The sequence below is a fragment of the Hyperoodon ampullatus genome (genome assembly GCF_949752795.1).
Source record: "Hyperoodon ampullatus genome assembly, chromosome: 12".
NCBI lineage: Eukaryota > Metazoa > Chordata > Mammalia > Artiodactyla > Ziphiidae > Hyperoodon > Hyperoodon ampullatus.
Window position 1 is genome coordinate 28,463,085 of NC_136925.1, and position 16,131 is coordinate 28,479,215.

At 37.4% G+C, this 16,131-nt stretch overlaps 1 protein-coding gene across 1 annotated transcript; it reads left to right on the forward strand.

Moving 5' to 3' along the window:
* Positions 1–13,933: 13,933 nt before the first annotated feature.
* Positions 13,934–15,013, forward strand: FUT9 (fucosyltransferase 9; the record flags this gene model as incomplete). The annotated part of the gene is made up of 1 exon (XM_079716457.1): positions 13,934–15,013. The coding sequence occupies one exon, from the start codon at positions 13,934–13,936 to the stop codon at positions 15,011–15,013; it is 1,080 nt and encodes a 359-aa protein (XP_079572583.1).
* Positions 15,014–16,131: the final 1,118 nt, after the last annotated feature.

The following is a 16,131-nucleotide window of genomic DNA, read 5'->3' on the forward strand; positions in this document are numbered from 1 at the left end:
GTTGGAGAGATGCAGAGTGACTATGAAGTCTCAGAGGAGGAAAGTCTCATTAAGATAAAATCTTTTAAATTATACATTATTCAACAGGATTTATATCTTAATTTACCACTTCTTTCTTTTTGGTTTATGAGTTCTTTAAGGCAGTTTACTTATATTCATTGTACCACCCATTTATGATACTGTGTCACATAAATGAGCATTTGTTATATGCAAAGCTTGGGGTCAGTTAGTTTGCTGGCTATAAGAAAAAATGGAATTTCAGTACAGAAAAACAATAAGTAAGAAAATGAAAAAGGGTGAAAAATCACTTCTAAAGAGAACACCTGAAAAATAGGTTTTTAGAAATTGAAGGTCAAAGAGGGGCAAAGCACATCAGAGAAAATGAGTTTCTTAATCACATGGAGCCAGATCTGCCTATTGAGCATTCAGCTTATGACAAAATAATTGTCCAGTAATTACTCTAAAAGATGGAACAAAATCAAATTAAAATGGAGCAAATTGCCTTTTGCATTGTGGCCAGTGACACATTCATGCTGCAAAATACCACTTTCTTTTTTGTGAGAGGTGACCGATTGCTTAGTGGTTAAGTGACTAGGTTATCCCATGAAAAACCTGCAACCCTGTCTTTCAGAGAAGTGCAAAGTATCTTATTGCTACTGCTATATATGGCAATTTCATATTCAGAAATGAAAAAGCATACATCTTAAGCCCTACACGTGTATATGTGGCAAATATTACAGTTCATGATTACTGAGTGCTTGCTATGCACCAGGGGCAGATCCAGGTAATTTACACGTATCAATTCATTTAACATGCACAAATCTGGCAAGTAGGTATTCTTTTTATTTTTTACATGAATTACTGACACATGGAAAGGTTGAGGATATTGCTGGAAAGCTTCACAGAGAGCCAGAGGTAGATTCAGGATTGGAAACCAGGCATACTGTGTGCAGAGCAGGTGTTCTCAATCACAAAACAACATGCCATATGCCCCACACAGTCCACAGCCAGTGGATGGTCTTCCTTTTCACTTTTGTTTAAAGATATAATCTAGCACTTATTTCACATAGCATAAAAGTAAGAAACAAGTTTGAGTCATGGATGAACATAAAGTGAGTGAATCATTTGTTACCTTTGTATCTACTACATTTGGACTATTACTTTAAAGTTAGAGAGAGACAAATAGATAACATTGGTACCTACTGGCCCTCAAGCACCAAAGGGAAAACATTCAGGATTTGTTTCTCTCCTTTCCAGCTCAGAAAAAAAGATTTTGTCAGTGTACCTAGAGATAATCGGTCACATCAACCTAACATATACACACAGGTAACTGAATGGTGAGTTTGTTCATTCAAAAGGAGAGATATAACTTTTTGTTGATTTCATCCATGTAAGAAATATTGATTGAGCAATACAATAAAGTAAGTGTTGTGACACACATTCATGATAAAAGGAGTGTCAAAATATAAAAGACTTAGATGAGGAGGTGCATTAGTTTGCTAGGGCTGCCATAACAAAATACCACAGACTGGGAGGCTTAAGTAACAGATATTTATTTCCTCACAATTCTGGAGGCTAGCAGCTCAAGATTAAGGTGCCTGGTGAGAGCTCTCCCCTTGGTCTACAGACGGCCACCTTCTAGCTATGTGCTCACATGACCTCCTGTTGGTGAGTTTGCAAGAGCAGAAAGAAGAGCAAAAGCTCTCTGGTGTCTCTTCTTATAAGAACACTAATCCTTTTGGTCCAGGGTCCCACCCTTGCAACCTCATTTAATTGTAATTTCTTCCTTAAAGGACCCATCTCCAAATACAGCCACATTGGGAATTAAGGCTTAAACATATCAATTTTGGGAGGACATAAACATTCAGTCCATAACAGAAAGTAATGCTGCATCTGATTTCTTTAAGGATAAATAAACAGACACAAGGGAAGTGACATAAGAACAAAATCAGAGGTGGTCGTTGTTGTTGCTCTGCTGTTGCTATTTTTAAAAAGTACTACATGCAGTGAGATGTTAATATATTTATAAATCTTGTTGCCATGGACAATTCTAGGATAATGCAAATGATCAAAATTAACTCAAGTAATAGAAAAAAATTAAATATATAAATAAAAGAAATTGGAAATGTTATCAGATAACTAAAAAAGAGAGGGATCAGGACCAATTGATTTCAAATTCTCAAGGAAAAATAATCCTCATGCTACAAAATCTTCTTGGTAATACTACCTAATGTCCAAAATAAATATTAATAACAACAGTTGGCATTTATTTTGTACTTAGAATATGTTAGGAACAGTGTAATCTCATCTAATCCTCTATATAGATAGTCTAGCCTTAATATCAAAACTTAATTAAGAGGACCCCACAGTTATCTATTTTATGTTTGGTAGTGTATATATGTCCATGCCACTCTCTCATTTTGTCACATCTTACCCTTCCCCCTCCGCATATCCTCAAGTTCATTCTCTAGTAGGTCTGTGTCTTTATTCCCATCTTACCTCTAGGTTCTTCATGATCTTTTTTTTTTCTTAGAGTCCATATATATGTGTTAGAATACGGTATTTGTTTTTCTCTTTCTGACTTACTTCACTCTGTATGACAGACTCTAGGTCCATCCACCTCACTACAAATAACTCAGTTTCATTTCTTTTTATGGTTGAGTAATATTCCATTGTATATATGTGCCACATCTTCTTTATCCATTCATCTGTTGATGGACACTTAGGTTGCTTCCATGTCCTGGCTATTGTAAATAGAGCTGCAATGAACATTTTGGTACATGACTCTTTTTGAATTATGGTTTTCACAGGGTATATGCCCAGTAGTGGGATTGCTGGGTCGTACACTATCAAACATAAAATAGATAGCTAGTGGGAAGCAACCGCATAGCACAGGGAGATCAGCTCAGTGCTTTGTGACCACCTAAAGGGGTGGGATAGGGAGGGTGGGAGGGAAGGAGATGCAAGAGGGAAGAGATATGGGAACATATGTATATATATAACTGATTCACTTTGTTATAAAGCAGAAACTAACACACCATTGTAAAGCAATTATACTCCAATAAAGACGTTAAAAAAAAAAAAAAGAGGGCCCCAAAACAAAAAATACATACCCACTTCTGGATATGTATGCAAAAATACCTAAATAAATATCAGCACTAATTTGTACAGAAAAATAGTGTTATGCCAATAATTTAGGGAAGATTTAAATAAGGAAATATATTAATATCATAACAAATCAAAGACCTAATACAAAATCATAGGATACTATTAGTAGAAGAAAAAGTACTTAATTAAAACAAGCAAATGAATAAATAGAATCAGTAATTGATTTAAAGGTATAGAAAGAAACTTCCTTAACATGAGAACAGTATCTTATAAAATGGTGAGAAGTGACACAGTCCTTACAAATAGAAAGTGCCAAAGAAGCCAACTATCACTCTTATTATTTAATGTCTTTTCAAAAATTCTAAGCCATGAACAATGTATTTTACCTACTGAAATTGTAAAGAAAATATTATTATTTACAAGGGCCATGCAAATATATCTTAATAACTCAATAAAGCAACAAAAAATTCTTAAAATTGATAGGAGCTCTGTAAAGTGTTACAATAAAATATAAAAATGCAAAATCATTAGTGTTTCTCTATTTCAGAAATAATCAGGAGATATGAGGGAAGAAAAATACGTTAACGGTGACAAGGCCAGCAAAAACATGAAATGCCTCAGAAAAATAAATATTCTATATATAAGACACCATCAATCTTTACCCAGGATATGAACAATTTTAAAAGAATGGCATAGCATGTTTTCATTGAGAAGAACAAATACTTTTGGTATGTTATTTTTTCAAATAATTTAAACAGACATAATGAAATATTTCTCCAAAATACTAACAAGAGGGCTTCCCTGGTGGCACAGTGGTTGAGAATCTGCCTGCCGATGCAGGGGACACGGGTTCGAACCTTGGTCTGGGAAGATCCCACATGCCGTGGAGCAACTAGGCCCGTGAGCCACAACTACTGAGCCTGCGCGTCTGGAGCCTGTGCTCTGCAACAAGAGAGGCCGCGATGGTGAGAGGCCCGCACACCGCAATGAAGAGTGGCCCCTGCTCGCCGCAACTAGAGAAAGCCCTCGTGCAGAAACGAAGACCCAACACAGCCATAAATAAATAAATAAATAAATAAATAAATAAATAAATAAATAAAAATGAATATCTGCTTATAAAAAAAATACTAACAAGATTTTCTTTCAAGGATGGGCTTGATGAAAATTATTCTGTTGTTATTTGGAAAAATAAGCAGGTTATATACAATTAAAGAAAATAATTATGAGGCGGAAAATTATATAAACAATTTAAAGCATGTTATAATCAACAGATAGATCAGTAGAATAGAATAGATAACCTTGAAATAAATTCAGACATATACCTGAAAGTGTTTTGGTAAATAAGACATCATATAAGGAAAACATCTCCATTTTATACTCAAAAGAGTTGTAATAGCTTATGTAACATTCTTCAGAGAGCCATGCCTCATAAATCCATACAAGTATACGTTTGTTTACAGTAAGCAATTCTAAACCAAGAACATCTTCCTTAAAGTATTTCATAGATAAGAATTCTCCCTTCCAACAAATATTAGTCTGTTGACCCGGAGGTCAAGTTATCATGTTTTCAAGGACATTAGACCAGGTCGCCTGCATTCTTCCCTCCCACTCCCCAGGACCATCTCCCTGGTAATAGGCGGGATCTCAGGCCAGCTGCTTTAACACCTTCTTCCCCAACACAACTTCTATAATAAAACTTTTTTGAAAGAGAGAGAATGAAAGGGGAAAAAAAAAAAAAAGGACACTCAAGTCACAGTTTTTACTATGAATCGAAGGAAAGCAAGACCAGTATCAGTGATAACAGTTAATGGTTCATTACAACAATCCAGGAAATAAGTGATGCAGACCTAAACAATGAAGTGGCAAAAAGATGGAGAAAGAGAGTGAGATTTAACAAATGTTATGGCATTTCAGTTGACTAATTGTGCTAATCTATGGAAGTCAGGTTAGGGAGTGGAGGCAGGAAATCATGCTTTCCAGCTGGAGACTTAGGCAGGTGTATGGATGATGTGACTATCTGCAAGGACAGAACAGAGGAGCGGTTTTAGGAAGGGTGAAGGTTCTTTAATAGAAGATAAGAGAACAGTGTTCATCAAGTATGGTGTTTTCTTCTGAGTATTCAACTGCTTGGTAAAATAAATATTCAAAAGATTATTTATTAGGAATGGTATCAGAATAAGACACTTAGGTGACCCTTGAGGATGTTTCATTCAGGCTACACATAAAGAAGCCAAAGGGGCCAATTGAATTCCCACCAAGATATGATAGAAATCCTCCCCTCCAAGGACTGTAGCACTTGTATCTCCAAGATTAAAAGTTTCTTACTCTTGGAATTTTTACTCCTAATTTCTTCCTTTCCATCTTCTAATAATATTTTCTTCTGTTAAGTATGTTAATCAATCAGTTCATTTTTAGATGACTCAGTTGCAAGTTGATTAAACTTTCAACTTCTTTTTTTTTTCCCTACAATCTTCTTAACCACACTTCTATCATATTGTCTCAGGTTCTTGACTTCTTGTGGCTCATCCTTTCTATTTTATTTCTTACTGGCCAATTCTTTTATTATAGATTTAAGTTGAAGTTCCAGAAACTCCTCATTAACTACAGTAATCTGTTTTTATTTAATCCCAGTAAAGCTGGTGCTAATTAGCTTCACATGAGTTCAAAAGATGATCAGCCTTCAGAATTCAGTCTGATGCAGAAACTGTTGTCATGGCAATGCCCCATCCAATGTTTCTCTCTGTAGGTAGATATTCTTTCATTCAGGCAGCCTCCTTCTTAGTATCTGCTAACATGCTTTGATATGCATGATGGTGTTTTGTTTTTATTTTTGCTTTTGTAGCTGGAAGAGCAAGAATTTAATGTTGGGGATAAGGGTAGAGGAAAGAGCCAGAGAAGGTAAAGTAGTTTATTTCCTGTGGATTCACTCACTTGCCCTATAAATGAGAATAAAGCCTGTACTGTTCGCAGATAAAGGACTAGAAATTGAAGGAAAAGTTCTGGGAGAGATGTTGTGAGTGTCCCAGCATATTCAGAGATGCTAGACTCAGTGACCAAGTTTGATCAGAGAGCTGGTTTTTCAACTGTGACGTGGACCCAGAAACTCTGGCACCCTGAAGGTTAGAGGTCAGGGAAAAGCTGCATTTGTGTTTCTAGGTCCACACATTGAATGGTTAGGAGGAGAAGGACAGCTGTATTAAGTGGATTCTCAGACTAGTGGAACCACATGATGAAGGACAAACAGTGGATGGGGACTGTTGCTGCCAGACTGGTTGGGGTCCAAATGAAACTTGCATGGTCTTTCACAGAAACCATTGAGGGATACCTACAAGAAGAGACATTCCTGGTAGTAAGACTGATGGAAATCCAACTATCAAACTGTGGTGATTCAAAGCATATGGCCTTATATATTCACTAGTAGTCTGGTGAGATCCAGGGAATCAAGAATACAAAAATTTATAGAGAAGGAATTCCATATTAACTTTTAAGGAATGGTAAAAATAAATACTTGTAAATCCTTTGAAAATATTAACTGATGACATTATGTGGACAAACTCTGGGATATAACTGAAAATTTTATTTATATGATTCCTTTTCTCCACCTTTATTGTTTTTAGGCAATTTAGCTCTTTGAGGTTAGTTGAGTTTCAAAATTAACTCAACAAAGCAGCATATAAAGAATTCATCTGAAAGAGAATGTGACTAGCAGGAATATAACTATCAGAGAGGCCTTGGATTAGCAATTACAAATGTGTCAATATCCTTGGTATTTCTTGAATTTCTTTATAAACACCAAAATAATTTTTAAAAAAACAAAAAAAACTAGATTCGTCCCTGCTCTGATTTACCTCTCCAAACTCTCTAGCTCTCTTGGGGGCAGGAGGAGAGTTATCTAAAATTCTAGTACTCTGGACCCACTGTTCCGGCCATTGGTTTCTAGAATAAGAGCCAGGAGAGAAGTGTTGATGAATCTAGTTTGTTCTTATGAACAATGGCTCCAGAGTAATATATGTCATAAAATAAAACTTTATTCCTATAATTCATAGCACTCTCTGCAGTTATACGCTGGAACCTCAATACTTAACATATGTTTTTAAAGCAACACACTTTGGAGTCAAACCACTAGTGTCCACATCTTAACTGACCACTTGCTGTAAGACATGAGACAGATAGATAGACATCAGTTTCCTATTCTGTAAAAATGAATATAATTGTAGAGTATATTTCATCTGGGCATTATCTAAAGGAATTAAAATTCATTAAGTGTTTAGAACCATGATGTCACAGAGAAAGTGATGCATACTTATTTGTTAAATGAACAAAAGGAAATATATTTTTCCTGAGGTTTAAATGATAAAATCTACATAAACGTTTTAGCCTGGTGTCCGGAACACTGCAAATGCTCAATAATTGTTAGTTATGTGGTCACTCCAAAAACATTTGTTGAGAGCAAAGATATGTCAGGTCTGACTAGGCACTAGGGATTAAATACTGAGGGAAAACACCCAATATCTACCATATGAGCCTAGTTATGGTGGAACAGAGGCAACAACATTAATCAAATACCCACACAAGTATAGGTAAATTTGCTACTGTGCTAAGTGCTATGCAAAAATGGTTCTATGAGACACGTACTTGGGACCTTTGATTTACTGTGTGTGTGTTGGACAGTGGGAGGGGTCAGGGATCCTTCCATAAGCAACTACCAGTGGAGCTGAGACCAGAAGAATGAAAAGGAGTAAATCAAGAAAGAGCAGGAGGGCTTCCCTGGTGGCGCAGTGGTTGAGAGTCCACCTGCCGATGCAGGGGACACGGCTTCGTGCCCCAGTCCGGGAAGATCCCACATGCCGCGGAGCGGCTGGGCCCGTGAGCCATGGCCGCTGAGCCTGAGCGTCCGGAGCCTGTGCTCCGCAACGGGAGAGGCCACAACAGTGAGAGGCCCGCGTACGGCAAAAAAAAAAAAAAAAAAAAGAAAGAGCAGGAGAAAGAAGAACTGGTGCAGTGACCCAATGCGAGACAGCCAAGTACAGCATTGCAGAGAATGCAAAGGAGAGTTTGTCAACACACGGAGGCTGGAGACAGAGGCAAGGTCCCCATCATCCAAAACTGTTTAAGCCACATTAAGACTTTTTTACTTTATCTTAAAAGCAACTGGAATTCATACCCTTAAACAGAAGGGTAACATGTGATGTGTGGTTTGAAAAGTGTATGTCGGAATCACTTGGAGGACTTTTTAAAATGGATTGCTGGGCCTCACCCCAGAGTTTCTGATTCCATATGTCAAGATTTGGGTGGGGGAATTTGCATTTCTAACAAGATCCCAGGTGATGCTGATGTTGAGGCAGTCTTGGGAACACACTTTGAGAATCACTGGTCTACTGCAGTGTGAATGAATTGAAAGGATCAAAAGTGAGTGCCAGGTGGACCACTTAAAAAGCAATGTTAGGGCTTCCCTGGTGGCGCAGTGGTTGAGAGTCCGCTTGCCGATGCAGGGGACGCAGGTTCGTGCCCCGGTCCGGGAGGATCCCACGTGCCGCGGAGCAGCTGGGCCCGTGCACCGTTGCCGCTGGGCCTGGGTGTCCGGAGCCTGTGCTCCACGGTGGGAGAGGCCGCAGCAGTGGGAAGTCCGCATACTGCAAAAAAAAAAAAAAAAAGCAATGTTAGTGTCCATACAAGAGATGATACACATTTTAACCCAGGGAAATGGGGAGAAGTCAACTAATCTAAGAAATATTGAGGAGGCAAAATTGGCAGGTCTCGTGCTGGGTTGGGTGTGGATTTGAAGGAAAGGGAAACGTCAAGGCTCCTTCAATGGGTTATTTGCTCTACTTTGTCATCGGAAAGAAACTCACAGAGTCAGAAATACATAGTAATATTTTGGCCCAAAAATAAGAGGTTTTTTTTTTTTAAAGGCATCCTTGACCTTCATTACCTGGCTGCTATGGTCTAACAACTGACAATAATCATAGAAAGCACTATGAAATTATGAAAGACTGCCTCAAGGGAATTCAGAAAGCGTGTTCTGGGAAAATGACAGAAACTACCTCCTGTCCTGTCTGGGGTGTTCCTATGTTTAGGTGGCACATGGGCCACGTTACACTTGGGCTCAGTGTCAGATCTGATTGTTCTAGCTACAGCCAGAGCTGGTAACTAGAGCTTCTAAAGTGAATTGAGACAGTGATTAAGAACTAGTGATTTTGAGTAAAGAGAAGAGAGAAGATAAAAGATCAGACTAAAAAATGTTAATCCCTGAATTGAAAAGAAAATTTCAGAGACTGAATGTAGAAACTGTCCAAGATAAAGAAGTGTGCAGAGCAGGAGAAGTGGCAGTTGGCAACTTGCACACCAAAGGAAACAAATGTCTGAGACAAAAGTGAAATCAGGAAAAAAAAAAAAGAGGTTTTTGAGCATTTAGAGGTAATAACCCTAAAGATGAAACCACTGTATTAATAAGTCAGGAAATTGTTAGTTAGGCCAGAATGTATTCTGAGAAATATTCAGGAAAAGCATTGCTGACCAAAGCTGGCATATTTTGGTGGCAGCTTCTCTGGTGTTTGGAGGAAGTAAAACAGAGGCTTATGCCTGGAAATACCAGAGATTGCATCCAAAGGGCTTTGAGAAATGTTCACAAACACAAATTTGATAGCATTCTAGAGATCAACCAGTGTCTTCCTGCCAAAAAGTAAATGGCATTTCTCCCAAAGGCAGGAGGCATTTGGCTCAGGAGCTAATGGGAAGAATTGTGGGAACTCAGAGCAGGAATGCCCACAAGAAAGGTTTAGTGGAATGTGAGGTGTCAAGGGAGTCTTTGAAAGTAAAGCCATGAATATATTAAGTCTTACAGTGCTTTGAGGCAGAATATAATTTGGTGTACAGTGTAGAAAGTAGAAGGCTTATATTTTTATTCTTGTAAAGGATTTTAGCATAAAAGTCATAGGAAAGAGTAGAAGCAAAATAAAACAATACCAATCCCCCCCAATTTTTTAAAGGGGCAATTTAAATTATGAACATCAATGGAGTATTCAGAAGATTTTTGTAGAATTCCAGATACTAATATCATGATGCTAAACACCATAATGATTATACGGGGAAAAATTGTTCTCTGAGCCGGCCTAAACAGATTACTAACTGTTAAGTTAGACACCACCAAATAGCTAAACTCTGGGTGCAGTCTATGACTTAATGTAAAGTGAAGAGATTTGTTTGCTGTTTTGAGAATTTATATATAGGTTTTTTGTTTTTGTTTTTTGGGGTTTTTTTTTTGTGGTACGCGGGCCTCTCACTGTTGTGGCCTCTCCCATTGCGGAGCACAGGCTCCGGACGCGCAGGCTCAGCGGCCATGGCTCACAGGCCCAGCCACTCCGCGGCATGTGGGATCTTCCCGGACCGGGGCACGAACCCGTGTCCCCTGCATCGGCAGGAGGACTCTCAACCACTGCGCCACCAGGGAGGCCCTATATATAGGTTTTTTAAATCCAGATAATTTTTTGAAAGATTTAAGTTATATACTTCACATACTGCAGGAAGAAAAAAAAAAAAAGGAGAGATAATCAATTGGGTTTTTGTTTTTTCATTTTGAGGTTTTTTGGGGGCTTGATTAGGGTTTTGTTGTTTGTTTTTGTTGTTTTTGTTGTTTTTTGGATTTGTTTGTTTCAAGCAATAAAACCAATTATAACTAATGTAAACAAAAAGGAAATGATTGCAAGTTTATGGAGTAGCTCTTAGAACTGAAGGAATATCTGAAGAACCAAGCACAGGAAGGCTGCATCATGGGGAGCTCCTTGGACCCAGATAGAAGAGTTTATATAATTGTCTTCTCAGGGAACCCCACTGTGATTAAGCAGCTCCAATATATTTTCCTTCTTGGCCCTTACGCTCAAGTTTTAAACACCCAGAGAGAGAGAGAGTTTGAATGATCTGTCTCCCCTGCTCAACACTGGTTAAGAAAAAGGGAGATATTGTTCTCTGAAGTCCCAAAGACTGCACACAGGAGAGGAGAGGTATCTCGATAGGAAATTAGGGCGCTATTTTCAGAAGACGGCAGAGCAATTGCCAGGCAGTAAAAACTAGCAAATATCTGCTACAGAATCCTCTAAGTATAATATGTTTGTAGAGCAACGTTTTGTGAAAAGACTCATACCACGACTTATTGAAAGACCTGCTTATATTCATTATATTTTGCTTTCTTATGTGTTTTATCCAGACATTATTAACAATGAGTTATGTTTTGTAGTTAGAGGAGACTGTAGGTGTGTGTGTGATTAGAAATGGTAATAATTTGCATAAAATCAGAATCTATTAGTCCAAAAGACTTTCAGCTATGATGAGAGCTCTGATTCTTGACTGTTTAACAAGAAATAGTAATATAATAGCAAACACATAGTGCTTTCTATTGTCCAGGCACTGTAGGAAGCACTTTACAAATTTTATTTTGTTTAACAGGAAAGAAGTTCACAATGTGACTATATATGGCAACCTTCTGCTTTTTTAAACCATTTCTAATTTTAATCCACCTATTAATGTGTCAGTGATTCATTTCAGGTCTTTGGGGTTGATTTGAGTTGATCTCAAGATCCCCAAGTAGATCCAAGGTTCTGTTCAAAGGGTTTCTGATTTTTATGCTTTTTTACTGAGGATTAAAAAGTCTTGCTTTATTAGGAGTGGTTTGATTATGAACCCGGACAACATATAGAGAGTAAGTGTACCACACAGTGATTGTCAGTTAGAGTTTTCATCTTTTCCAGATATATGCTTGTTTCTTTCCATTTAAAACAAGGATTCAAAACACACACACACACACACACACACACACACACATTTAGAATTACCACACCTTGAAGAAGCCTTCTGTTCTTCTTGGTTTCAGATTTCTCTACATAATGTCTTGAAGTATACTTATAGTTTGAGAATCACACCTGAATCGTTTCTATTCCAGGCTCCTCCATTCTTTAACACTTAGAGCATTCTTAAAGTATGACTGAAGGTCTCTTAATGGAAAAGACAATTACACATATTCAAATTCTTACAAATCTTTTACTAAGACTGTTATTTTTAATACTAAAGTCTTTAAATTATATTCCTTCATATTACTTGAAACTATTAAAAATGATGTCAAAAACTTTAATTATCCTTTTTATGATTATGATTTGCTTTATGCTATAAATTTATTGCTGTCTCTCTTGAGAGCTATAGTGACACAGCTGCGGGTCCTTCAAAAATAGGTTGTATAATAATTCAAGACATGTTGGGTATCCAACTGAATTTTATTAATGAGGAGTAAGTGAAAAAGTTCCTGTCAAGGGGATGTCAATTTGGGTCCAAGAGACAAACTTTTCTGACAGTTTCTGTACAAAGCAGGGGTTACTGAGTAACTGTTTATTAATTGACTGTTTAGTAATTGATCCCGACAGCAGTGGAAAGTTGAAGGGGGAAGGTGTGCAGAGAGTTAACAAGAAGAACCTCAAGAAACTCAAAATGTCCAGGAAGCAGGAAAACTGAGAGGCACACAGTGGAAAGAATGTTGTTTCTGCCTAGCAACCAATTCTTCCCATTTGGCCAAAAAAGTGTTGTGGGACTAACATGTACGATATGCCAACTTTGAGATGCTACAAAGAGAATCAAAACTAGGAGATTTTGCTCATCTACTGGTAGGAATACGTGTAAGTCAATTTAAAGGCCGTTATTCTGTAGAAGGATATGTGTTAAAATACACCAAGAAAGCAACTAAAAATAATTTCATTCATTCACCCTTGGTTCACTTTTGTGTATCTAGTTACCAAGCATTTTACCTTGGGCATAGTTGGTACTCATCAATCCACCCATTCATTCATGCAACATACACAGCATCTATTAAGCATCTACTGTAACCTGGTGATGAGGATACAGCAGTGAGAAACAAAGCCCCTCATGGAGCTTACATACTGTTATCATCAAGATGATTGTATCCTCTGGCTGCAACCAGGGGAATCAATGTTTATAAAAATGTAGTCCTCAAGTGCCCAGACTCTGGAGCCAGAGCCTGAGTTTAAAAGTGTGTTCTGCCACTTACTATATCACCTTGGGCGAGTTTCTTAACCATTTTCGGCTTTAGTTTCTTCATGATTAAGATGGGAATATAATGAGTTAATACATATGCTTACGCAGACACACACCACACATATGTATATACATTAACACACACACATATGTATATATATGTTCATGTACGTCCTCAGATTAATGCTTGGCACTAATGAGCACCAGATAAGTGTCAGATATTGTTCTTGTTATGGGAAACTGATCTGAATTTAACTCCTGGATAAATAGTCCTCACTTATATAAGGGGCAGAGACTAGAGAAATCAAGACAATAAACCTGAGGTGCCAAATGCACCTCAATGGATTATTGATGTTTGTACTATTTGTTCAAAAAAGATTGTAGAAGGCAAGAAAGAGCATAACTCAATGGGTAAGCTAGTTAAGGTAAGCTAGTTATATCTCTGGCCCTCAACTTCCTCATTCTGCAGAGAAGAGGTGATAAAAGACCACCCTGATAGGGGTTCTGTGAGGATCAAAGGAAATGAAGTATGCAAAGTGCTTGGCACAAAGCCTAGCTGAGAGTGAGCATTTAGGAAACGGGTACTGTTGAAGTTACAACTTGATTTTATTGAACTGACATCCTATATTTAGTTTTTGCTAAGACCGGAAAGGAAAATGCAGTTGATTTTGTGATTAAGTGTATTTTAGGATGTATCACCTGTTTATCTCAAAATGTATTTATGATTAACTCTTCATCCCTACCTCTACCTACCCCTCTATCTTTCCTTCTCTGTTTCACAGGAAAAATTATGACCTCGGCATCCAAAGGAATTCTCCGCCCATTTTTAATCGTCTGCATTATCCTGGGCTGCTTCATGGCATGTCTGCTCATTTACATCAAGCCCACCAACAGCTGGATCTTCAATCCAATGGAGTCAGCCAGCTCTGTGCTGAAAATGAAAAATTTCTTCTCCACCAAAACTGATTATTTTAACGAAACTACGATTCTGATTTGGGTGTGGCCATTCGGGCAGACCTTTGACCTTACATCTTGCCAAGCAATGTTCAACATCCAAGGATGCCATCTCACGACGGACCGGTCCCTGTACAACAAATCGCACGCGGTTCTGATCCATCACCGAGACATCAGTTGGGATCTGACTAATTTACCTCAGCAGGCGAGGCCACCCTTCCAGAAATGGATTTGGATGAATTTGGAATCACCAACTCACACACCCCAGAAGAGCGGCATTGAGCACCTGTTCAACCTGACTCTGACTTATCGCCGCGACTCAGATATCCAAGTGCCTTATGGCTTCTTGACGGTGAGCACAAACCCCTTCGTGTTTGAAGTGCCAAGCAAAGAGAAGTTAGTGTGCTGGGTTGTAAGTAACTGGAACCCTGAGCATGCCAGGGTCAAGTATTACAATGAGCTAAGCAAAAGCATTGAAATCCATACCTATGGGCAAGCATTTGGAGAGTATGTGAATGATAAAAATTTGATTCCTACCATATCTACTTGCAAATTTTATCTTTCCTTTGAAAACTCAATCCACAAAGATTACATCACAGAAAAGCTCTACAATGCTTTTCTGGCTGGCTCTGTGCCTGTTGTTTTGGGGCCATCTAGGGAAAACTATGAGAATTATATTCCAGCAGATTCATTCATTCATGTGGAAGATTATAACTCTCCCAGTGAGCTAGCAAAGTATCTGAAGGAAGTAGATAAAAACAATAAATTATACCTTAGTTACTTTAACTGGAGGAAAGATTTCACAGTAAATCTTCCACGATTTTGGGAATCACATGCATGCTTGGCTTGTGACCATGTGAAAAGACATCAAGAATATAAATCCGTTGGTAATTTAGAGAAATGGTTTTGGAATTAAAGTTTTCCATCATTTGCACACTTGGCAAATTATTTTGATGAGATATTATTGAGGTTTTGAAGGTGAGAAGAGACATCATTCAGATTTTGTGTCATAATTTATTTGTATCACTCTCTCTTGGGTGACATATATATTTTGATGGAGACTTTTGAGAGTGCAGCCTGAGCAATCACTCCACTTGTTTTAAATTATCCTATATATACCTAATTATGTACCTGAAAAATAATTTATTCTTCTCTATCATTTGTAAACATTATTTTTTTCATATTTTTGTAGTTGTCTGTAATGTAAATTTGTGATTCGATTGTTGTTCCTACACTGATCAGTTGTTTAATCCATTTGGTAAATGAAGATGCACATCTTCAAATATGAAATATTTTCATTAAATATTATCATCTCTAGTTCCAAGTTGGCATAATGTAACAAAGGAAAAGCATTTGTAATTGAATTCTAACCTCTTTGACTTCGAAGTTGAACAGTGTATAACTGTCTTTATTGGATCTATTTTTTACCTGTTTACCACATTTGTGAATGCCACACTTGTGAATTATTCACTTAGTGAATAAGCCAGATAGAGGAGCAGAAGTATTCTATTCAGGAAGCTATTAGGCTTTCCATTTATTTTCATTAAGTTGACTTGCACATGCAACCACTTGTTCTCATGATCTTAAGTTAAATTATTTAAGTATTTTTAAATATCCAATTTGTTGGGATTTTTAGTACCTGGGAAATAATCCTAGTAACACTTAAGAAAATCTAAGATAGTTTTCTTCCTGATCTTAACACTCCTTTTTATAATAAAACAAATAATCTTATCAAGTGACAAGGGAAAATGTTATGTATAGATACAAGTCATATTTATAATTGGTACATTTATGTATCAATACAATTTTTAATAACATATCAATTTAAAATATTTTTTCTAAAGGTCCAATGTCTAAAACTGTTTCGTTTCATCATATGAACATATTATGTGAGATGTTTGTCCTATCATTTAAAAGAACCTAAATAAAATTATTATCAAGGTGTTAAGTACAAGTTGTTAAACATAATAAAATGGTGATCTGTAGGGAACACATAATGCTAACACAGAGTGATATCTCAATGCATATTTGTTG